Source organism: Bidens hawaiensis, unplaced genomic scaffold, assembly GCF_021521415.1.
Source record: "Bidens hawaiensis isolate Kalapana, Puna unplaced genomic scaffold, B.hawaiensis_p1.1 tig00023057_1, whole genome shotgun sequence".
NCBI classification, from domain to species: domain Eukaryota; kingdom Viridiplantae; phylum Streptophyta; class Magnoliopsida; order Asterales; family Asteraceae; genus Bidens; species Bidens hawaiensis.
The window spans coordinates 324917-350909 of record NW_027493610.1 but is presented as its reverse complement, the minus strand read 5'-3'; the positions used below and the strand labels follow the sequence as shown (position 1 = coordinate 350909).

The 25993-nt window shown below is 34.8% G+C and overlaps 2 protein-coding genes across 2 annotated transcripts; one reads left to right on the top strand and one right to left on the bottom strand.

Moving 5' to 3' along the window:
• The first annotated feature begins 8637 nt into the window (after positions 1-8637).
• Positions 8638-14998, top strand: LOC143566872 (kinesin-like protein KIN-14N). The gene is made up of 15 exons (XM_077053447.1): positions 8638-8802; positions 8884-9028; positions 9486-9595; positions 9658-9777; positions 10257-10460; positions 10536-10745; positions 11428-11502; positions 11619-11765; positions 12269-12407; positions 12499-12608; positions 13166-13327; positions 13406-13605; positions 14364-14445; positions 14540-14749; positions 14812-14998. The coding sequence occupies exons 1-15, from the start codon at positions 8638-8640 to the stop codon at positions 14989-14991; spliced, it is 2259 nt and encodes a 752-aa protein (XP_076909562.1). The 3' UTR covers positions 14992-14998.
• Positions 14999-17377: 2379 nt separating this feature from the next.
• LOC143566878 (putative galacturonosyltransferase 12) lies at positions 17378-23668 on the bottom strand. Its single transcript, XM_077053451.1, has 6 exons — positions 23161-23668; positions 22134-22186; positions 21880-22044; positions 20192-20782; positions 19128-19430; positions 17378-17908 (listed from the first exon to the last, which is right to left on the bottom strand). Exons 1-6 carry the CDS (start codon positions 23375-23377, stop codon positions 17624-17626), a joined length of 1614 nt encoding a protein of 537 aa, XP_076909566.1. The 5' UTR covers positions 23378-23668; the 3' UTR covers positions 17378-17623.
• Positions 23669-25993: the final 2325 nt, after the last annotated feature.

Here is a 25993-nt window from a genome sequence, read left to right as displayed (position 1 = left end):
TGCTTATATTCCTATGTGTTTATCGCTTTTGGTTGGTGGAACTATAAAATCCTAGACTATTTGGCATCCCCTTATAGCAAGGTGTCGTTAACGTAATGCAATTAACGATAACTATAAAATCCTAGACTATTTGGCATCCACTTATAGCTAGGTGTCGCTAATGTGTTTAGCGATATCTATTTATCCAAATTACCACTTTTATTTATCGTTTCGTATGCAAGTTTTGTGGTTATCTTTATTATATACTAATATGATTAAACTTATGAATTGCTCACCGACCTTTGTGTTGACAAACTTTATTTTATGAAATGTTGCAGGTTTGCATCTTGGTTGATTTATGATTGTGAAGAAAACGACATCAAAGACCTTAGGATATTAGTAAAAATGAACAATATCAATTTGCCATATTTTGTGATATCTTATTTATGGATAATTGTTATGTGACATTTTCGATGTTGTGAAATGAAATGAGTTTATTAAATACTGTCACTTTAATTAGTGTCATGTGCTTATGGACAATCGTTACACCTCGGCATGTTCCGCCGCCTTTGGTCGGGGTGTGACAATACTCATCCCATCCTTTTCTCTTCATGCTACTTATCAGCTCGTTCCTGTCAGTTACAAAACATCCCTCTCTTGTATAATTTGTGCATGATGGTACACACTTGTCAACAAGATGGTTAGTAGCATTTTCAAACAATAATAACTGCTTAGCACGGTTCCCACACTTAATGCCCAAAAATCCCTTAGCACAATCAATTACCGCATGTGCTGTGGCAAGGAACGGCCTGCCCAGTATGACTTCAGATTGTTTAATATTACCCTTAGCATAATCAAGTATAAGGAAGTCGACTAGGTAACTAAATTTATCCACTTGAACCATTACATTAGTGACCATGCCCCGGGCTTGCGTATGGGTTTGATTCGCCAACATCACGGTGGTGTTTACACTTTCTAACGGGCCAAACTCATACTGATCATATAAACTGCCGGGCATGACACTAACACAAGCTCCAAGATCTAGAAGTGCCCGATCAGTTTTAAAATCTCCAATTTAAATTGATAAAAATGGCACTCCCAGGTCTTAGAGTATACTTGAGGTGGTAATATCCTCCACCTCCTCATCTTCCGTGTTGGTCAACTTAGTATTTAAACATTTCTCACAAGTGCAGTTTTCACAAAAAGATAACTCGTCAGTTTTTAATTTAACTTCATTTTGGAAAACCATTTCATTTTTCCCAACACATTCATTCTCATTACTAACATCATTCACCACCGCCTCAACAAGCTGCGGTGGTGAATCAACTTCAACACAGATAATTTCAAAATTAGGTACAAGACTTACCGCGTTGATGTGCACACTATTACCTTTCTTAGAGCTTGAACTGGCATGTTGCGGATTCACTGTGGTATCGCTCGGTAGCTGACCCGCGTTCTTCTGAAATCTTGCCACGTCTGTAGCGAGCTGACCAATTTGCTTTGACATTGCCTCTGAAGACTTATCCATTAACTCGAATTGTCTTTGCATCTCTTTCTAATTATCTGACACAAGCTTCAACAACGCATAGAGTTTCGAATGAATTGACTCGTCTGAAATTCCTGAACTACCCTTCTGCTGGTCCTGATTCTGATTACCCGACGAACTGTTACCCCGGTAACCATCTCTGTTATATCCCCGACTGTTACTCTGACTGTTCGAACCCTGCTGATAACCGCCCTGGCGGTAGCTGTTCTGCTGTCGGTTCTGACTGGACCCTTGAAAGTTTGGATTCGACTGACTCGCAACATTCCCGTATCTGAAATTTGGGTGATTTCTTAGGCCCGGGTGATAGGTGTTTGAATCAAACCCTTGACCTTTGGAATCCCCGTATGCATAACTGACTTCTTCCTCATCGGAATCCTCATCCTCATCAAACCCGGGGCAATTTTCTGTCTTATGCCCCAACTCGCCACAGTCTGCACGAACCGGGAATTTCACCCCGACCTTACCAACCTCTTTCCTTTTCTCTTTTCGATAACCCGCGAGTTCTCGTTCTAACTCAGCAATTCTGTCTGACTCGCTCGAGGCTAATTTAACTGTTCGGGTGACCCCGACCTTTCGTCTTCGATCTGCTGCTGCCTCTGCCTTGGAATCTTCACACATAAATTCCAAAAATTCCCAATCATCTTCCTCGGGTTGATTCAAAAACTTTACACGAATCTTTCAAATGTTTTCTGTCTTCATATGTCAACCCGTCAACGAAACACTTAACCAACTCCCACAACTCAATCTGATGGTGCGGGCACTTCCGAATCATTTCCTTGTAACGAGTAAACGCTTCGTGGAACAACTCACCCAGTAACTGTGAAAAGTGTCTAATCTCCATTCGGGCCTCGATGGTCTTCGATTGTGAATAATACTCGTTAAGGAAAACCTGTTGCATCTCACCCCAGTTCTCAATACTGTGCATCGGTAGCGAGTTGAACCAGTGTTTGGCTTTGTCTTTTAATGAAAACTGGAACAACCGCAACCGAACCTCATCCTGATCGTTTGTACCATCACCGATAGACCCACAGATAGCTGAAAATATGACAAGTCTGAATACGGGTCTTCAGATCCCAGTTTGTGAAAATGGGGAAATATGTTGATGTAGAATGGACGGGATTTAAATGTCGGTTGCCCCTGTACGTGAACCTGTGGGACAATCGGCGAGGCACCATCTAAAATAGCCGGTCTGAACCGACTGTTAACACCTTGAGCCGGGAGCCCATAATTCATTTGTTTGGCCCTCGGTTCCTCAAAACCTCCCCGGTTAACCTGAATCGGCTGTCTTCATTCCTCCCGATATCTTCCTATACCACCCCGATCCGGATTTCTGTTCCTCCACCTGTTACCTCTTACCCTAACCGGTTCCTCGACCTCATCAACCTCTTCAACCTGTATACCCTCATTTCTCAGCTCAAACCCGTCATTCATTGGTCATTGTTCTTCCTCATCCTCCTCTTCTTCGTCTTCAGTGTGAATACTGACATGGTCAAAATCTCGAATAATCTGCTGTCTGTGACGAGGTGTATTGTTCGAGACTGATGGCCCGGGTCTGTCAAGGTTTCGGTTTAGGGATTGTCGGGCTGAATTTTGTGGTTGTGGATCGGTGTTTATTGGTGGTGGTAGGTCATTATTTGGTGGGCTATGTTCGGGTTGGAAAACATTATTCTCGGGTGGTGGGTTTTGGTTTTGATTATGGTTCTGACCTTCCATGTTTGGCTGTCTGATCTGAGCTTGGTTCTTCCGAGCTATTCATTCGATTTCTGGCTCGTAAATCAGCAGAGAATTTCTTCCTGAATAGCGGGTGTGCATAAACCTGTTACCTGCACAACAAACACACCCCGCGTAAAATGGGAAAATAAAGTAAACTACGCTAAAAATAAAAATAAAAACTAAATTAAACAAAGAAATCAATTAACACAAAAACACTAAGCGCACTAACTCCCCGGCAAAAACGCCATTTTGATTCTAGACTGTCGCTATCTAGTCAAAAACAAATAAATCAGTGTCCTAATCACCTTAAACTAGTCAGGGTAAGTACGGTGTCGAACCACGAGGAGTATGTGGTCAGTGTAAAGTGAAATCAATTCCTGATATTATGAAGTAGTTCAATTAAAGTGCTGATCACACTAGCAAATGATTTGAGTTTTATAATAAGCAAACAATTAATCAAGTATTCAATCAATCAAACAAAGCAAATCACACCCGGGAATTCAAGTAGGCAAACTAATAGCAATCTCATGCAACTTAACAGATAAACTATCCTGTGTCAACTACAGACTGACTAACCGGCTAAACCTTAGGCATCCACACTCGCTAACACACGACATTGGTTATCAAACGGTCCCTGCCAGTGTGACTCAACTAAGGGCAAACATATGCTTTCTTGCAATTAACAGGTCAAAACAATCCTATAAGCAATTATCATAGCAACTAGCACACTAATCGTTCTGATCGAAATAAACCTAAACTGATGTTGTGCACAATAATAATAGACATCAATACTCATAGATTAACATCAAGATAATTACAATCAATCGTTCTAGTACATGAGAAATAACTGAAAGATTACAAACTAAACATCCCGGGTATGACTCGAAGGGTCTAGCTGCGTCTCGGCATCTCTTGGTTTTCGATTATGATGATTTGGATCATATCTGTGGACTCTAGATGAATGGAAATGATGATCGGCTGCTATTCTCCTTGGAAACTGCTCTGGAAACTCGATAATGGCGTCTAGGGTCGTCAAAACGAAATATAAAATCAAAACCCTAACTTTCGCGATTCTGGGGACCATCGCGTAGCGCTATGGTCTCCTTCCCTGGTCCATCGCGCTACGCGATGGACCAAAAGTCAACGCAGTTTAAAATAAAGGCATTGCTCTACGCGATGGGTCACTTCAGTCAGCAAGTCCATATAAATGTCTCGATTCGCGTGCTGGACATCCCGGGTCTTCATTCCATGCTCGTACAAGTCCAAATTAAACGCGTTAAGTACCTGTGACCTGAAACACAATAAACATGTATGCAGTACCAAAGTTCTTAAACTAAACGAGTAAAACAACTAAGTTAACATACTAAAATATGTACAAATAAACCGAACATCAGTAAGCTTGCTAGAGATGGATACTCGTTGAACTATAGCAGTTTATTGATTTACTTTCAAATATTGTTTGGGTTCAATATCTTTGGATAACCCATACATAGAAATTAATCAAATGTTTATAGCATAACGAATAGCGAAAGAAGATATTTGCACAAAGACAATTTGTGAGTTGTCACCATGATTAAATATCAAGGATGAGACATCACACACCATGTGATGAGTGTATTAACATGGATACAAGATATGTTGAGAGTATCAATATTGTGGAGATCCCAAGATCTAGGTTCAATATGACAACTAATTTATATATCTAAGGGTGGTCACTATGGGGGCAAGCTGATATATATGTTTATATATAGAAGCTAGTATGGTTTATAATATATACCCCCTAAACTATAAGGGTGTTTAAATATGTCCTAGTCCATTCCTACGATAAGTAGTGACAATTTTTGAGGCTAAGCATGACAAGGTTAATGATTTGTGGAAATCAAGATAACCTATTGCTTCTAATGATTTGAGCGAGAATCGCCTATGTGAGAGAGAACTAGGGTCGGTTCGAATGGATTTTGGGGCAAAAATCCTAGAGCTCTCGTAGAACCAGGCTAGTGTTCCAGGACCATAATAGGATACGATAGTGAGGGGTTGGCCGGACCAGGGAGAGTGTTGTGTGAAGTGTATTGTCGTCTACATAAATGGGGGTATGTTCAAAGATATCGTGTCTACACACCGCTAGGAGACTAAGTATGCTTCACAAAGGAAGGTCCAAAGGGTAACACATACCTATCATGTAATGCTCAATCATTGAATTGAATCTAAGAAACTTGCATGTATGGATTGATCTCAATGTGAAAATGAATGAGTTTTGTTTTCACATGTAGGGGATTGTTGGAAAATGTGTGGAAATGAATGAGTTTTATTTTCACATGTGGGGGATTGTTGGAAAATTTTTTGTGTAAATAAAATATTTTTAATTTTGAATTCTTTTATATTATATGATTAGTTGAAACACCTTTGATTTAGTCAAGACCATTCAACATGTCATTAAGTTTTGGTCAAAACTTAAATGCATTGGTTAATGTTGATTGGAGTGTTTCAATTTTGTCATTAATGATGGTTGAATGGTTTCAATCTTCTACTAGTATAAATACCAAATGAGCTCCTTGGTTGAAGACACACCAAATAACATATTCTCTTTTGTGTTTTCTCCAACTTTCTCCCTAAAGAATTCCAACATTCTTGATCATCTTCATCATTTTCTTTAAGGTACTAGTCGGGTGCTAGAGCCCTCCCTGGCAGTACATATTTCTTAGGCCGTTGTACCCTGGGAAAAAAAATGGGGAGAGACCCGGAATTTGTTTCAAGGGCCCCGTGTAAAACACGATCCTCGGCCACAAAGACCTCGACACCATTCTTCTTCTACACCTTTCTTGCATTATTTTATTTCAATTGTATTGTAATTTTGATTTTTTCCGGTATAATTCGTATTGTAATTTACTTGCTTTCCTAGATAGGTTTGATTATTTGTATTGTAATCATTTTATTAAAAGTGTTTTATTTTTATACGCGAACGGTTTCCTACAATCGGTTACTCAAGTAGCTTTAACTATAATTATCTGTTAATTTTGGTTTGGTAGCAGTTCAGTTATCACTTAATTTCGGTTAACACGTAAGGATTGCTCACTCCTTGACAACGCTATAGGAGATCGTTATTTTCATAACAAATACTATGCTAAGAATTGTAAATATTAACATTTATACTATTTATCAGTGTTTTAAAACTCGCTAGGCGAGAGGATTAGGCATGATTTGATAGACCTAAACCTCTCCGAGGACATGGTTGAGGATATGAATTCGTGGAGAAGTAGAATTAAAGTTAAGGATTTTTAGAGAGAATTGAATACCTTAAGGCTTAGACTTAACTTATTTAGGTCACATACCATAATGGTATTTCCCTTACATATTTTATTATTATTATTATTAGCTTTTATATTACGGTTAAACTGTGACCTTTTTATTAATATTATTATAATTAGTAGTAGTTTTTTATATAACTGTTAAACTTTGATTTCCTTTTTTTGCTTCATACACATGTTCTTAGAGCCGAAGGTCTCTCTGGAAGCCACCTCTTTATTCCTTTGGATAGAGGTACGGTGTGCCTACATCCCACCCTCCCCAGACCCTACCTATAGCTCTGCTGTCGGTGGGATTTTACTGGGTATGATTGATTGATTGATTGATTGATTGATAAAACTCGCTAGGCGGTTCCTCGGCGGCCGACCCCCTTGTAGGGAGTACTCGACTTGTATTCGGACATGATAAATATAACATAATGTTATTATTGGATATTATATATATATGTTAACACAAACATAATTCACATCAAAATAAGCGTAATTATATACAAAAAAACATAATTCAAAATATTTATGTTTTGTTGTTATTTTTAGTTTTTTACAAATAAATAAATAAAATTGGTGGCCGAGTTGACCTTGGAGGGCGAGTAATCCCGAGTACTCCGACTTTTGACCGAGTTGGACCTTGGCGAGTAATGGTGGCCGAGTTGGAAAAAGACGGCAGAGTTGATGTCCGTGGACCTTAGAATCGCCGATTTCAAGGCCTTGGAATCCGACTTTACAACACTGCTATTTATATATAAATCAACTAAAATTCACGTCCATTTCCATCTACGGTAAAACCTCTAGAAATTAATAATGTTGGGACCGAGATATTTTATTAATGCGAGATATTATTATATCGATAAATTAATAAATTATTAATTTAAAGAGTTGGCATATATTCGTGAGCAACTCTCAAATTAATGCATCGACCTTCAAAATTTTCATATCCGTTCACTGTACCTATTTGAATTAAACAGAAACAAGGGTCTTCAAAATTCCCATGTACATTCACACATTATAACCTTGTCAAGTTCAATGTAAATAAATCTATACTGATCACTATAAAATGTCTAATGATAAATTTAAAATCATATTAACTATGGCTTCTAAACTAAAATGTGTTAAAAAAATCAACTATGACCAATCAACAACGAAAAGTGAATATAAGTGATTTAAAGATGAACTTAATTTAGATTTGAAGTTCACAAAAGAAAAACAAGTGACTATAAATTCATTTTTTACTAAACAAATCCAGAATTTTGAAATATTTTAATAATTATTAATATATAGTTTTGATGGGACCAATATGTTTACATTGAGATTTCAAAGAATTATTATTTTATTATTGTATAAATGTATACTTTGTGTGAACGTGTGTTCTCATGCGATTTTCATGATTTTTACTGTTTTTAATATAATCCAGTTTCAATTATATTTTAATTTTCAATAATGTTTTTTATAATAAATATTAGTTTCTTCTAAAAACAACTTCTAAAATAACATTTAAAAAGAAACGGTCTTTAATTAGCTTTAGCCCATCTAACATTAAAGGAAAAATAAAGATTTGTGCAGAATGTCGCAATGTCTCAAGTTCGAATTCGGTCCCAACTGAGTTTACCCGTAGTGGGTATTCGGGTTTTCCTCGGAGCAGAGAAGACGACGGGCTTAAGCTCCTCACAATGTCTGCAATCACGGATGTATATGATCATCTTTTTTCATCGAATTATCGCTTTATTTAAAGGAGTATAAGAAAGGTGTCTCCGGCTCTCCATTTGGAAGAAGAAGCAGTCTAGCCTATAATTAACCGGCTCTCCATTTATAGTTATAAAAATACAAGATTCACAAGTAAAAGGGCAACCCAAATCTAATAAAATCTTGGTATGTGTTGTTACAACAGTCCAAAACTACCACATAATAATAATAATAATAATAATAATAATAATAATAATAATAATATTCAAATTTCAAAAACCCCATTTGGGCTCCATCATCATCTCTTTCCTTCCTTCCTGCAAACACAACACAGCATTCATTCAAATTACAATCATGGGTCCCACTTGACAAGCATCCACTCAACCCTAATATTTTCTTAATTCTGTGTCCCTGAAGATGGTTAAGCCGGCGGCTAATGGTCGTCGTCAGGTTTTGTCGGTTGTTAATGGCGGTCAACAACCGGTGGTTCCCGACAGTGGCTGTGGGTTTGAGTTTACGAGAGATGATGTTGCACTGTTGTTGGGTGAGAAGATCCAAACCAAGAATAAGCATAGTATAACGGTAATATTACGAGAGCTGAAAAACTTTTATTTATTTATTTATTTTTTAATAGACAATAGATGATGATGTTCCTTTTTTTAGGAGAAATGTGACGCGATGAGAGATTATATAAGGCGCCTTCGAAAGTGTATCAAATGGTTTGAAGAACATGAAAGGGAGCTGCTGGTGGATCAAGAACAGAATCACAAGGCCTTGGAATCTGCACAAAACAAATGCACAGATATGGGTAAAATTGTAATTTTGAGTAGGCTGTTCATGGGTCGGTTTTGGGCTCAAACAGACCGGTTTTTGTTTGGGTTCGGCTCGGTTTCCGTTTTACTATTTAGGCTTCAAATTTTGGGCTGAAAAAGTAATGAATTTGGGTCAGGAAAACTTAGTCCAAAATAATGAATTTGGGTCTGAATCTTTTTGTTTGTTAATGATCAATTGTTTATTAAAAACCAAACATTCAAGTTAAAACAATTCATTCATTAAGTTCTTTTGGTTTAGTTGCAAGCGAAACCGAAACCGAACAGAAAGTTTGGTTTTTAGGAAAATGTAAAACCGAATTGTTAGTTTTTGTTTGGGTTTAGTTTTTTCGGTTTCATTTGCACTTCAAATTTCAAGAACATTATTCATTCTTTTTTCTTTTAAAATCATATTTATATAGTTTAAACTTCTTTTTGTTACATTTCTGGTTTTAGAAATGCTAATGAGTGAAAAGGAACAAGAACTGAATTCGATTATAATGGAGTTGCGCAAGAATTGCACAGTTTTACAAGAGAAGTCTGCAAAAGAAGAATCGGATAAATTGGTACGTGTTTGGATCTTGATCCTGGTTCAAGTTTATGGTTTTAATGGTGAAATGAATCGCAGGCTGCGATGGAATCATTAGCCATAGAGAAGGAGGCTCGGTTGTCTATAGAGAGATTGCAAGTCTCCATGTTGGAAGAACTTGAAAAGAATCAAAGAGAGTGTTCAACTGCAAATCAAAAGGTTATTTATATATCATCTTGATGAAACATGTTCTTTTGTTATCTTATAAAAATGTGCTACAGAAATAACCGATTAACCGAACCAAAACTGAAATAGCTGACCTGAACTAATAACTGATGTTTAAGTTTGTCTTTTGCAACTGAAAGTAACAGTTAGATTTAAATATTTAATAACCGAACCGAACTTGTTAGAATCCAAATTTATTATTTCGGGTCAATAGGTTTCATGCCCGAGTTTATAAAGCTAAAGGACGAAAAGTGTAATTTACTGTAAGTTAAAATTGCTAAGTTTGGGGAAAAACGTCTTACGATAAAATAATAATAAAATATACTTCACATTTTTTATTATGGGTCCCGTAACTCCACACAGGAAGTTATGTTTATTTTAAGTTGGGCGCGTTTCTAGCCCAATGGCGTTTTGTGAAATAGATGTGTAACCGAATCTAACTGTTTTTTATTTGGAAATAATTTGGTTATCAGATATCATCACTTAACGACATGTACAAGAGACTGCAAGAATACAACACGAGCTTACAACAATACAACAGTAAGCTTCAATCAGAGCTTAATGAATCAAACAAAATCCTTAAAAACGTCGAAAAAGAAAAGGTTGCGGTGTTGGAGAACCTCAGCAACTTAAGGGGCTCCTTCACTTCTTTGCAAGACCAGTTGGCTGCTGCTAAAGTCAGTATCTTTAATATTTTAATCAATTTAAATTCATTTTTCATATATTAATATTTGTTACATATGTATTATTAGACAAGTAGCAATGAGACAATGAAGTTAAAAGAAGCATTGGCAAGTGAAGTTGGATCTTTAAGATGGGATTTACAAGTAGTGAGAGATGAACGTGATCGTGTGTTGTTACAAGGTCAAGATTTGTCAGTTGAAGTGTTGAAATATAAGGAGTGGGCCGGGAAGTCGGTTACTGAATTGGGGAGCCTTACAACGAAGTCAAGCGAGCTCGAGGTTTTGTTTGTTGACGTTTTTTTATCTGCAAAAACCAAACCGTAACTGCAATAACCAATGGTTTGGTTTTATATTTTTAAAAACCGAGTTTCCGATTCGGTTTGGTTTTGCTTTAGCCAAAAACCCGGAGCGTAACAAAAAAAAACCTATTTTAAGTAATTGTGCAGCCGAAACATTTCAGGTCTAAGTGTGTAATAATAAAGTAACTATTTTTTAACTAAAAAGAAATATAGGCCCAACGTTTCAGGCCCAAATTCGTGCCATTTTTCCAGCCCAAAATTTTCATGCGCAGATGTTAAAACCGAAAAAACCAAAATCGAACTGAAGCCACTGTAAAACTGAAAACCCAAAAACCGATTTTAGGTAATTTATAAGAATTTAATAAATGTTGTAACCCAAGAATTTTTGGTCCAAATGTGTAGTAATTAAGTAATTATCAGTTAACAAAAAAATTAGGCCTAAATTCATCATTTTGGGCCATTTGTTTGGGCCCAAAATTTTCAAGCGCAAATGGTAAACCGAAAAATTGGAAACCAAACCGAACCATTGTAAAAATCGAAAACTGAAACCGAACCCAATGTAAAAACTGAAACCGAAACCGAATGGTTTCAAAACCCTAAAACCAAGTTTCCTGGCAACATGTTATTAGTTGTGATATATTTACCTCTTCTTTTTACTGCAGGCAACATGTTCCTCACAAAGTGATCAAATAAAGAGATTACAAGAAAAACTTGCTGCTGCTGAGAATAAACTACAGGTTTGACTTTTTTTTGATGAACATGAGTCATGACATTTTGTTGTTTGACTTTTTTTTACTGTTTTCTAGTTGACTATTGAGGATTGACTAATTCTTGATTTATTTATATGTTGTAGATGTTTGATTTATCGGCATTTGAGATAAGAACAGGATATGAAGAACAACAAAGAGTTAACTGTGACTTACAGCTTCGTTTAGCCGAGGCAGAACTAAAACTCGTTGAAGGAGAATCTTTGCGTAAAAGGTTGCATAACACGATACTGGTAAGTTTCATGTTCTATATAATTTGTATATTTTTAACAAATAATAATAAAAAAGTGTGTTCATATTGTGTGCGCAATAAGTGGGATTACCCCGGGTATGCTTGTTTGTTTGTTTTTAACAAATAATAATGAAAATAATAATACAAAAAAGCTGGGATTATACAGGGTACTTTGTACGTGGGATTATACTGGGTGCGTTTGTTTGTTTGTTTATTTTAACAAATTATAATAAAAAGTGTGGGATTATACTTTGTACATTTGTTTGTTTGTTTATTTTCAACAAATAATAATGAATAAAATTAATAGAAAGTGGGATTATACTAGGTATGTTATAGGTGGGATTACACTGGGTGCATTTGTTTGTTTGTTTGTTTATTTTTAACAAATAATAATAATAAAATAAGTAGGATTATACCGCTATAAGTGGGATTATACTGCGTACGTTTGTTCGTTTGTTTATTTTCAACAAATTATCAATATAACGTGCTTTTGTTTATCCACAGGAATTGAAAGGGAATATACGAGTTTTTTGCAGGGTACGACCCATGTTGTCTGATGATGGTGCTGACAATGAACCAAAGACGGTTTCTTTTCCTACAACAACTGAAAATATTGGTCGTGGCATTGAGTTATTGCAAAATGGTACCATAAAGATTCAATCTTTTTAGCAGGGTTGACTTTCTTGACCGTTCGTTTGATGCTAATATAATTGTTGTTTTTTGTTGTGAAAAAGGACAAAAGCATTCTTTCATGTTTGATAAGGTATTTGTACCTGAATCTTCACAAGAAGAGGTGTTTGTGGAGGTTTCACAGCTTGTCCAGAGTGCTTTGGATGGTTATAAGGTGATGCTTTTTGCTTGGTCTTTAAAAGTTTTTAGTATGGGTAGAAAGGGTATAATAGTCTTTTGACAAAAAAAGAGTTTTGAATGCCGGTTAATGTCAAGGACCGAAGGCCGTAATATTACCGTCCATGCAATTAGCTCTTATTTTTTTTAATACAAAAGGATCAAATTACAATAGAGAGGTGGGTAAGCGGGCAACAAGCTGCGCCGCCACCCCCTTTTGAATGACAAACCCGATCCAAATATATCAAAGGCAAAAGGAATGGATGCGTGTTGATTCTCGGCACATGCTTTCTCATGCTCTTATTTTATACATAAAAAATGTGTTAAACAATATTACCGTGATAATTGACTCATACCCCTCTTAGCTACTTGACTCGTTTGACCCATTTGACCCATTCCTTTTAAGCCGAATTATATGTCCATTAAAAACTCTCTGTGCGGCTTTCAACTTGCTTGACCTGCTTGACATGTTCCCCTTTTATCTTAACCTTTTTACTTGACCTGTTTGAGATAAAAACATAACCCAATTCGACCCATTCATGATTTTTTTTTCAGGTTTGCATCTTTGCTTATGGTCAAACTGGTTCTGGAAAAACTCATACAATGATGGGTACACCTGGAAATTATGATGGTAAAGGACTAATACCGCGTTCGTTAGAACAAATATTCGAGTCCCGACAAATGCTTCAAAACCAAGGGTGGAAGTATGAAATGCAGGTTTGAATATTGAACCATGTTTCTAATTTTTCTTGTTTAGAATCCAAAGAAATTATTTCATATATACTGGTTTTACAGGTTTCGATGTTGGAAATATATAATGAGACAATACGCGACCTGTTGACCACAAACCGACCCGTTTTAACCGAGTTGGGTACCAAACAGTATGCAATTAAACATGATGCAAATGGAAACACACATGTTTCTGATTTGACTGTTGTTGATGTACGGAGCAGTAAAGAGGTTTCATTCTTGTTAAACCGGGCTGCACAAAGCAGGTATAGACATACAAAACGGGCTGGGTCGTATGGGTGAAAAACGGGCCGGGTTGGGTAGGTAACGGGTAGAAAGGGGTAATTTTTTTTGTATGGGTCAAAATGGGTCGGGTTGGTTGACGTGAGACATTGTTTAATCCAAAATATATATTTCTGAATTTTGACTCGTTTGATCAGTCAACCCATTTGACCCGTTTCCTTTTAAGGTAGTTATTTTGGGTCGGGTCGGGTTGGCCCAAAACACTTTTGGTCCATTTTTTTTCTGTTATAAACATATAGTGTTTCTGTTATTTTAATAACGTTCTTATGCTTGAATAAAATAATTTAGGAGTTTTGTTGCACAAACTATACGTATTTGACCTGTTGACCCATTTAAACCATATGACCCATTTGAGTTGTTTAGAAGGTCAAATTATTGCCTTTCAAATACACGTAAGTAGGTCAAAAGAATTAACTTTTTGTGACCGATCAAATGATGTAATCTTTGCACGGGCCAAAACAGGATGCGTTGGGTTCGTTGGCATGAAACATGTTTTTTAAATAATGAGGGTCTAAACACACTGGACCACGTTGACCCGAAACACTTCTTGCCTACATTTTTTATCATAGAAATATAATATTTCAATAACAATTTCATTCTTTGAATAATGATTCAGATTTTTATTGCGCAAACCATATATTTTCGTCCTGTTTTACTTGTTTCCTTTTAATCTAGTTATCGTTAAGATGGTCAATGTCAATTTAAACTCGTTAAATTTCAGGTCGGTTAGTAAGACTCAAATGAACGAACAATCTTCAAGAAGCCATTTCGTGTTCACTCTAAGGATCACAGGTGTTAACGAGGTAATAAAAAACTTCCTGGTTTTTTATTTTTTATACTCTTTATATCCTATCATTAATGGTGTCGTCTAACGTTGAACCCTGGATTAATTTGCAGAGCACAGAGCAACAAGTGCAAGGTGTACTCAACCTTATCGACCTTGCGGGTAGTGAACGTCTTTCCAAAAGCGGGTCCACCGGGGGCCGCTTGAAAGAAACTCAAGCTATTAATAAAAGTTTGTCAGCTTTAAGTGATGTTATATTTGCTCTATCAAAGAAGGAAGAGCATGTGCCTTATAGGAACTCAAAGCTTACATATCTTCTTCAGGTACACTTGTAACTTTAAGTTTGACTTTGTGATGCATTTGACTTTGACTTTGATCTTGGCAGCCTTGCTTAGGTGGAGATTCCAAGACTTTGATGGTTGTAAATGTTTCTCCGGCACCTAGCTCGATTAGCGAGTCACTTTGTTCTCTTCGGTTTGCTTCGAGAGTTAACGCATGCGAGATTGGAACGCCTCGGAGGCAATTGTCTGTGAAGCCATTGGATGCTAGATTTAGCTATGGCTGATGTGTTTTTGTGGTTACAAGAGACACGTTTGCCGTAATTAGTAACTTGAAGTTGATATCATTTGAAAACTTTTAACAGTGTCTGGTGTTGATGGGCATACCAGATTGAAATATTGGAGAAAAAGGCTGAATGATGTGCTGAGATGAATGATGAATATTAACAAAAAAAATCACAGTTTGGTTCAAGTTCTTGGTTAATGGATTTGGATTTATTGTTTTTTAGTTTGGTTGCAATCCAATAGATGTTATATTAATGTTGCCACAGAGATTAAAAACCCTGTAGTTTTGATAATTGTTTTATAGCACACAATGTTTTTAAACTTATTTTAGTCAACGTGACCTTTCAATAAGTTAAAACAACTTATTGAGTCAAATCTCGTCTTTGTTGGGATAATTTAGATGCACCCAGCACCCCTCAAAATAAGGTTGCCCTTTTACATTGCATTTTCGAGTTTAAAATATAAGAAAAAGAAATGATAAAATTGGATAAGGGAAGAAAGGAAAAGAAATTATAAACTTAAAAGGAATTCCTGAGTTAAAATAAAAGAAAAGAAAGTGTTAATTGCATTCTTGAGTTAGATGGGAAGGAAAAGATAGGAAAACAAATTGTAATTTTACAATTATGTTCTCATTTTTGAGTTTGATAGAAAGAAAAAAATGGGTAAATTAGTAATATATACACTTTTCTTTCACAATCAGGCCATATTTGGCTGGAAAGTTTTGAAGGAAAAAAGGTCTAACTTTTCTTTACATTCTCTTTTTTTTCTTTTAAGAAATACACTCAAGAATGAAACAAGAAAAATTTTCTTATCTTTTCTTTTTCAAACCCTTAAATAAAAAACTAAAGAATGCAATGTTAGAGACATGAAGGGTGTTTGTGTTTTTACAAAGGCTCTTCATGGCCTCTGTAGATCACGCGTAGACGTTTTGATCTGTAGTGTGTTTGTTTTTCAAAAGACCTTTCATCCTAACTTGCCTTCTCTTTCCCCTCCAACCCTAACTAGCCATTGCCTCCTCCGGAACTGTCGTCGCCTCCTCCGGAACCTCCGCCACCGCACCATGCCGGCCATTTACTCCGGCCTCTTCCTGAACCGTTGCAACTATCTCTCTCTCTCTCTCCATCAAACTGCCGGCCTCTCTCTCCTCTTTGATTTGTTAAGGTTTGATTTTTTTATTATTATAATCTTGATTAAAGTGATTATCTTGATTCTTGATTTTCTCTAGATTAATTGTAAAATATTTGATTAATGGCTATTTGATTGTTCAATTGAGTTGTTAATTGATTAGTTCGTTTGGGTTTTAGTTAATTAAATTCTTATTAATTGATTGTTCAATTGAGTTGGTAATTGATTAGTTTTTTTAAGCTTTTTGTTAATTGAATTCTTGCTAATTAATTGTTCAATTAAGTTGTTAATTGATTAGTTTTTTTTAGGTTTTTGTTAATTGAATTCCTGTTAATTGATTGTTCAATTAAGTCGTTAATTGATTAGTTTTTTTTAAGGTTTTTGTTCATTGATTTGTTCAATTAGGTTATAGGTTTTTGCTAATTGATTTGTTCAATTAGATTATTAGGTTTTTGTTAATTAATTGAATTTTTGTTAATTGATTTGTTCAATTGAGTTGGTAATTGATTAGTTTTTTTTGTTCAATTATAATTTTGCATTATTGTTTAAGTATTATTAGTTTTTAGTTGAAAAAAATTTATAGAAAGTTTAGGTTTATAAAAAGTCTTTAGAAAGTTTCTAGTTGAAAAAAGTTTGTAGAAAGCTTGTGTTGTGTCGTGTTTGGGTTAGTTTGCATCATGTTGCTTGGTCTTTGTTTGCATAAGTTTGGGTTACCTAACTTGTATTTATTTGTTTATTTATTTAGATTTGGCAAGACTCGACAATGGCTAAACTGATGGAACTTGAAGATTTGATTATTAGATTAATGCTAGAACTTTTTTTTATAGATTGTTTGTAAGAGCCTAATGATTCTCATACATGTTAATCTTGGATTATGTATTTTGATATTGTTAGTATTTTTTTTTTAATTATGGATAATTTGTATTTTTTAGTATAAAATTTGGATTAATATATTTTTAATTGTTGCTGGATAATTTGTATTTTTGGTATAAAGTTATATTGAAAGGTTTAGTAGTCTACAGATGTTGAAAAACAAACAGTATTCTTTTTACAGACTGCAGAGATTTGGTCCATCTCTTCTGCTACAGATGTCTGTAGATATGGTTCGCTGATTGCAGATATTTTTTCTCGTAAAAAAACAAACAGCACCGAAGTTACCTTGCTATTTTCTTTTTAACTTACATATACTACTGAAAATGATTCATTAAGCATTTTTTCATACTTCAACATGTATAAAGAATTCTTTATACAATTTATGCGCAAATTGAAAGAGAAAATTGTCACTTTACACTCCCATCTCTTTCTTCATCTGCTTTCACGATACAACGAAAAACAAGGGGCTTCAAGCAAGTATAACAATATATGAGGATGTTTCTAAATTCTAATTTTCATCTTGTAACTCAAATAACAAAATCAGAATTCACAAAACAAAACCCTTTTCCTTGCTTTTGTTGGTTCTCATCGTTTCATGCACATGAACCATTGCCACATAATTCTTAACATACGTGTCTAAGATGGTCTAATGTGGCACGACTTGATGAACTTATCTGAGAAGTTAACATATTTGGTCCATAGTGACCGAAGCTGTGGAAATGCAATATCTAGCCATGGTTTTGCTCTACCGTTGAAATGAATAACCGCGGCATTTTGAGCATCCGCCTTACTTGTATTTTCTTGATACCCAAGGCCCAACATATGCCAGAACGGATCGATAACATGAACATATCCATGAAATGCTATCAAACCCGGAGGGAGTGTTCCTAGTTGCCATAAACTTAAATCTGACTTCAAATTCTGCATAAGAAAACAAGTTATTAGAGTTTAGTTGTTATCACATGTAACTTTTTATAAATATTTAAGATTTTAAATTTAAGTGAGCCAAATGAAAAATATACAAATCTTGAATAGTTGAATACTATTTAGTGATTATTTTTCTCCAGCTTAACTTAAATCTAACAATTATGAAACTTGGTTATTATTTAGTAAAATTTTCTTTCCTGTTATCTCCTAGAAAAAAAAATTATCACTTATTAGTAACCCAGATTAGAGGTCCACAAATCGGGTACCCGGTTTCGGGTATGACCGGGTATTGGAAAATCGGGTATTAGCAATACGCAGGTCGGGTTCGAGTCCGAGTATTGTCTCAAAGAATCATACCCTATGCATCTGGTTCAGGTCGGGTATAGAACCGAGTATTCTAATACTGGGTATTTTAATATATCTCCGGGTATTGAAAAAACCCAATTTTCGGGTTTTTTAGGTTTTATACGGGTATAGATTGGATTTTTAAAGGGATGCATTCGGGTATAGATCTCAAGTATTGGAAACACCCAGCTCGGGTATTGGAAAAAACGCGGTTTCGGGTATGGACCGGTTCCGGGTTTCGGGTATTACTTGATACAAATCGAGTCCAGTTCTGGGTATGGTTTTTGGTATTGAAATGCATACATTATTTGTACCCTACGTGTAGGGTCGGGTATTAAATACCCGGATAAAAACAAACCCGGATTCGGGTTTTTTTGCACCTCTAACTCAGATTCATATATGTTTCGTTTGTCTCGATTTAAAAAAAATTAAACATTCATGAAAAAACTACATAGGATGAAAACACCTAAGATACATATATGCTTTATCAAATGTTCCGTTTCACTCACAAGTAATTTGTTTTAAATGCTAAAAAATTTAAAATAAAGTGATGTAAATGAAACACATGAATTTTGGTTACTATTTGCAAGTTTATTTTTCTTTAATTTGATTTAAATTTAACAACGCTAAAACTTGGCTATTATATATATATTCACTAGTGCCTCCTAGTTTCCTACTTCAGTGTTAACTAAAAAACAGCTTCATGTATGTTTCATTTGTCTTGATTTCAAATAAATTAAACAATTATATAAAATATACATATGACTAAAACATTTAATAAAATTGAGTGGCCTTATTGGAACAATTAGAAAACTTGAAAACGTTTGTATGAATTTCCTCGTTTTATCATACTGTTTAAATTGTTTACCTCTTCAAGCCAATAAAGGTAATTTTGACTTATGTTGGTATTCCTCCAAGCTTCAAGATCAAATATGTTCATTCCATAGGCCCAAGCACATTCGTTTGCGTTAAAATTTTTCGATATCAATGGATGAGAAAAGTTCAAGTAGCTCTTAAACCGTTTTGACATTACAAATTGATCCTCTCCCCTACATGTTTCAACTGCTCCGTTAACTTTACCGTACATATCAATCTCCCATAGAGGTGAAAGATCGGTTTGAACCACAAGGTCATCGTCTAGGAAGACTACCTTGTGAAGACTTGGAAACATCTGCATACACAATTATATATGTATAGTCAAGAAAGTTGAAGTTGATTATTTTATTCAACATAGCCCTAGGAATAAGCAAATTCTTAAAGAAGGGTTTTGTATTGTGAATTTTTGGCACGACATGAAAACAAATTTACACGAAATTTATGGGTTATGGTTCAGTATAAACGGGGTGGTCTCGAATCCACAAGCACGATTAGCTTGGATTAACCTTTTTATCCAACCTATTTTTGTTTTATTTTGGATTTGAAATGTATTTTATGCCATAAGTTAAATCGGTGAGCGTGTTGTGCCAAAATCAAAAACTCAAAAGAGAAATTTATAGGCATCGTTATTATAATTACAATGTAATTGTTTTTATACGCATGGCATCTTTTTGTTGTAAAACTGTATGATTAAAGTATTAATACAATAGTAATAATTAAGAAAAAGGGTTAAAAAGGTGGTATTCGTGACAATATGTGAATATTCATGTCATGCTACGGATTTATATGTTTGACGCAATTTTCAGATTCATGTCAGGCTAGACCCACCAACCTATGAACAGCCAAACACGAGTCATGTGACACCCCTAGCTTTATAATTGCATAAAAATTCCGTATGCAATTAACTGTTTCCAGTAGGTGTTCAAAGCTCTGTTAAGACGGTTTAACCGCTAACACGGTATAAACAAAATTTCTTTCCAAAAGCATGACTCTGCATTAACACATTACTTTATATTCCTAAAACTAAAAACATAAATAATAAGTGTTAAACATTACCTCTGGCAGATAAATCCTAACATGGTTCATAAGCGAGTTATATTTCGGACTCATAGCCTGCAACTTAGCTGCAATAACAACTGGTTTCTCAGTCTTATTCGCCACAATAATGGATGACCCGCCTCTAAACTGTGCCCGCGCCCTCTGATCCTTCTCCATGGCCTCCAAAACCGGGACCTTCCCCTTAGCAAACCAATCAAAATGATGCAACGCCTTAACCTCAATAACCGCAGGTGCCAAAGGGTGCAACGAAAACCACGCCTGCATCGGTGAGTAGGTCTTTCGGTCCGTGATGATATGAATAACGACCATCTCGGGGTGTAGCGAGTTTTGAACTAGTGATGTGGCTACAACTGAGGCTGCAAGGATGTTGTCGGATGCAAGGACGAAGTGGAAGTATGAGTTGTCAACGAGTGTGGGCACGAGTTCGGGTGATGGGAGTTGGAGTCTGGCGTTGGCGTTTGTGGCGTGTTCGTTGGCTAGTTGGAGGGCTAGACAGTTGAGTTGTTTGGGTATGCTGCTAGATGCCACGTGGCGGTAGAGGTATTCTTGGATTTTGGCTTTTCTTGTTCTTTCTTCTAAAAGGGTGACCTGGAAAGAAAATGAAAATGATCGAGGTGATGGTTAAAGGGAGTGTCAGTTGTTTCAGGTTAACGGGTCGAACTTTTAAACCTGAAATGACAAGTTTTTTTTGTTTGTGTTAAAACATTCACCCTAATATTTAAGGACTTGATTTATATAACTTGCATCAAACGAGTTGATGGGTAATAATCAAGTTGTAAACATGTTAATCGGGCTATGGCTTGTAAAAAAATGTTTCAAAACAGGTTAGCAGTTGACCTGTTTAATTAAACAAGTTAAACATGTCAGCAGTCACCCCGAACAAGACACATTTAATTTGTTAATCTAAACTCGTAAAACTAGTTGATTGGTAGTAATCAAGTTATTAAAAATGGTTCAGAAACGGGTTAACGGTCGATGTGCTTAATTAAACGTGTTAAACATGTTAACTTGAATATGACCCATTTATCTAAACGTGTTAAACGATTTTTTTGAGTAATAATCAAGTTGTAAACATGCTAATCAAGCCGTAAAAATGGGTTAGCGACTTGTTTTAATTAAACAAGTTAAACATGTCAACCCAAGCATGACCTATTTAACTCGTTTATCTAAATGTGTCAAGCGATTTAATGGGTGATAATCAAGTTGCAAACGTGTTAAATTGGGTTCGTGGGTTTTAATAAGTTAGTCAAAGCAGGTTAGCGGCTGACCCATTTTATTAAACAGGTTAAACATGTCACCCCCAATACGACCTTTTAACCCGTTTATCGAAACGTGCCAAATGCGTTGACATCTAGTTTGTTAAACAAGAAACATAAAAATATCAACCCGAACACCACCCATTTAACCCGTTAATCTAAACACGTCAAATGAGTTGACAATTAGCAATCATTTTCTAAACAAGTTTAATCAAGTTGGTGGGTTTTTTTTAAAAAAATGGTCAAAACAGGTTAGGATCAACAACCTGTTTAATTAAAACTCAGACATGACCTGTTTAATTAAATAAGTCATACTGAACACAACCTATTTAACTAAACATGACAGCCTAACCATGGCTCGTTTAATTTAAAACGTCAACTAGAACATACACCATTTATTAAACAGGTTAGATATAACAAAAACTATACCATGAATTTAAGCTTGATAGCAAAGGTCTTTGCATCCGGTCTATTAGTGCCTTTCAAACTAGAAACAAAATCTTCCAAAGTTTGAGGAATGTCGGCATCAGACCCTCCAGGTATATCATATTTACTGGATGGGTCCTCCAGGATTTGATATATTACTTCTGGGACCTTGAAGAAACCGAAATATCATTATTTAACATGCAAGTTTAACCGGAAACATTACATGACAACAACTATATATGGTTTGGGGAGATTACAGTTGATTGGCGGTTTTGACTCAACATGCTTGGTCCTAACTTCTTCAGACAACCTGCCATTTGCAACATCATACGGGTAGTTTTGTCAATTAGCTAAACATTTTTTTATTTAATTGTTGAATGTTTTTAGGTGAGCTTTGACCCATTTTTTAGCATCCCATTAGTTGGGCTGTCAATTTAATATGGGTGGACTTTTGAATCATTCCATTTTTCTAATATAAAATAAATGTATTTTATAGAATCATATTTAATTATTTATTCCGTATGTTTTATATAATTTTATGCATTTTGTATATACTCCTATGAACTTACAAAATACCAGTTTTACCCCTCTTAAATATACTATCATACTGTTTTGTTACCCATGAGAACAATGGAATTTCTCACTTTAATGCTTGATATTGTAAAAAAAATTTGAAAAAAATTAAATAAAGTCTAAGAAAAACTTGGGCTAGTTTGTTATTAAATGGGAGAATGTGACCCCTTAAAGAAAAATATTTGTCCAAGGCTAAATATGAAATTTTAAATCATATTTTAGTTAGTTTGTTATATGAAATTTTAAATTATATTTTAGTTAGTTTGTTAAGCGCACGCATGATGATATTTTTTAACCTTGCGTTGGCTATGATGATATTTTTTAACCTTGCGTTGGCTATATATGATATTTTAGTAGTTTGTAGGGATAGATACATAATTCACTTTTTTTTAAAGAAAATTTTTATGAAATAATAAAAAAAAGACTTTGAAGATCATGCCAATCACTTCTTACGTGATAAGATTCGGTACAAATAAAATTAATATACTAAACGTAAAATTATTAGAGTATTTATTATTACTCTACCGTATTGAACTAGAGTAATTACAATACAAAAAAATAAAGTCGAATATAATATTATTCCGGTTCAAAAACTATAGAGTAATAATAATTACTAATTTACTTTATTGTCAATGCAATTACTCTAGGTATTTATAAGATTAGCATGTTAATTGCATCCATGAATATAAGAAATTAAGAAAGTAATATTACCGATGGTGGAGCATCTGGTCTGACCATCAATGGTGTCGACTGCAGTTAAGACGAAGACGAAGCGCAAAAGAAAAGTTAAGAAGAGAAGTGTATAAAAGACCATCCTGTAAGACACCTTTTTTGATCGAACCTTCACTTTTATAAACTCCCTGACTCCTTTACCGGGTAAGACAGTTACATGTCGTAAACTTGGTGATATATGCAATTGCATTTTCATGAAGGAAACCGATCGTGGTTTCGGTTTGATCTGATTATATGTTATAGCTATAAAAGGATGATTAGTATATTTGTGAAGGGACAAGAGAGATATAAAATGGAGAAGTACAAGGTGACCGTCTGTTGAGGTTTTGCCATCTCTTACCTAAACTTGCTTGATGTTTAGGTTATTGTGTTTCTATGGTTTCATGTTTTAATGTATCTTAATTAATTCGTTTCGTCACTTTTCATTTTCAATATGCTAACCCCTTAACCTCAGTAGTTTGAATAAATCTCTCTCTCTCTCTCATAATATATTATATATATGTATATGTAAATATGTTTGTGTGTGTAGAGGGAAAGGTTCAAAAGTTCACCGCATAGCCACAAATAATTGTATGCCAGGAGAACTACGTAAGCAAACTAATTTAAACCATTCATTTATTATTAAAAATATAATAAAATTGTTATAGTTGTAAAAAATAATTTGATTATGTCTATAGTTAATTAATTTTTATACTTTTTCTCCTTTGACTTCCTAAAGTTTAGTAAACATGTGTTGATCAAATATATAAACAAAGTAAAAAAAAAAAAAAGAAAAAAGGAAATTCGTTATGCTATACGTCTCATGACCCTTTTAGATTAAAAAAGAACTTTTCAGACGAATAAACCTCTTACATTTAAGTTAGATTTTGATTTTGGCATCCATATCGCCCGTTAAGATAATGGATGGAATTAACTTAAGAGGTCAAAAAGTCACAAGCAAGTTTTAACGTAAGAGCATTCTCATCCCACCTCCGATCCTTAAACCAAAAATTATACTAAAACTCACTACATTTTCTCTCTATATTTCAATTAAATAATACTTTTTATACCTTTTATCATTACCTTTTCTTTTTTCTTCACTCACAATCACTTTCAAAATATATTAAAAAATTATAGGGGTGAACAGTAACTTTTCAAATATACAGAAAAATCACTACTTTTTCTAAAATATAAAAACTCTTCACTCACAACACTCTGAATCACTCTCTAAATTATAAAAACACCTCTCACATAAAATGAGGGGTTGAATGAGAATGCTACCATATTTTTTATTTGTTCATTTCCTCAAACTTCAAACCAAACATCCAAACTTCCTTGCTCAAACCTCAAATCAAACATACCATAACCAATATTGTACATTACAGATTTTTGTGTTTGTTATTTTAGTGTAATTAATATCATTTTTGTATAATTGGATTTACTTATTACCAAAGAGAAGTAAGAATATATATAGTTATGAGTTAGGAGGTATGAGATATACGCTTATTCATAATTATTCTTATTTCATGCACCAACTAACTTATAGTAATTTTCATGCAACTTTTCATTAATTGTGTTATATCCGAACCAACTTCTAAACGGCTATGCCCCTAACCCCAACAGGGTGTGTTTTTTGAACGCCCCAAGGAGTTGCATTTTTTTAGAATGCACCATGATTCTAAAAAGATGCAACTCCTTGGGACATTAAAAAAACACCTTATTGGGGTTAGGGGCCATGATTCTAAAAAGATGCAACTCCTTGAGGTATTCAAAAAAAAACATCCTATTGGGGTTAGGGCATAGCCGTGCTACATTTAGAAGTTGGTTCGGATATAACACGATTAATGAAAAGTTGCATGAAAATTACTATAAGTGGGAATTGATTATTGGTAGGAAGTTGCTAAGGACCATTCATGAAAATTGAGGTAAGCGGCATAATCATTTTACCTGTTGAACTACCATTAGAAGTTGTTTCGGATATGAAATATAAATGAAAAGTTGCAGGGAAATAACCATGCATAAGTGGGAATTGATTGTCGGTAGAAAGTTGCTAATGATCATTTGTGAAAATTATGAACAGCAACAACTTTTCTCGCTGACAAGCTATAAGATAAGTTGTATGTAAACATTGGCAACTTGGTTATTAGTGGCAAGTTAATACAAATGTAACTTGAAGCATTTAGGGATGGCAAAAAAATGCTCCAAACCCAACGGGTATACCCGAAACTAGAAACAAATGGGACGAGTATACCTGAAACCTGATGGGTATGAAGCGGGTAATGAGCTGGGCATGAGATTAGATGATACCAAACTCGATTACCCAAAACCACATACCCGTTTTTCCGAACCATATGCCCGAAAGTTTCCTTGTATTTTATAGGTTGTAAATTATATAAAAAAATTATTAAAGTATTATAATGATATTACATATTGTAATGCTTATATATATGAATTGTATTATATTTTAATTTATAATAATTTTTGTATGAATAAAAGGTATAAAAAAATTATAATGATTAAAAAAGTACTTAAAAATCCTAATGGGTATACCCGATAAGGGGAATTACCTGACGGGTAACGGCTGGGTATGAGACATTATTTTACAAACGGGTATGGATATGGGATTACCAATAACCAGTCAAAATCCGGTCCATTGTCATCCCAAAGTACGATAGTAACTTAAGCAATGGTAACTAAGCATGTGTGTATTGATGGTTTTCCCACTAACGTAACTGTCCATGTCCAACTATCTACAATTATAACTCACAACTATGATTTGCTAACTGAAATATTGTGATGATTCGTCTCTATGCAAGGTAGATATTGCTATAAT

Coding starts and splice junctions, on each gene's coding strand:
- LOC143566872 (XM_077053447.1), top strand. CDS start 8,638: ATGGTTAAGCCGGCGGCTAATGGTCGTCGTCAGGTTTTGTCGGTTGTT. Junction 10,746..11,427: donor CGAAGTCAAGCGAGCTCGAG/GTTTTGTTTGTT, acceptor TTTTTACTGCAG/GCAACATGTTCCTCACAAAG. Junction 11,503..11,618: donor CTGCTGAGAATAAACTACAG/GTTTGACTTTTT, acceptor TATATGTTGTAG/ATGTTTGATTTATCGGCATT.
- LOC143566878 (XM_077053451.1), bottom strand. CDS start 23,377: ATGAAAATGCAATTGCATATATCACCAAGTTTACGACATGTAACTGTC. Junction 19,431..20,191: donor TTAGGATTTATCTGCCAGAG/GTAATGTTTAAC, acceptor TTGTGTATGCAG/ATGTTTCCAAGTCTTCACAA. Junction 17,909..19,127: donor ACCTTTATTGGCTTGAAGAG/GTAAACAATTTA, acceptor TTTCTTATGCAG/AATTTGAAGTCAGATTTAAG.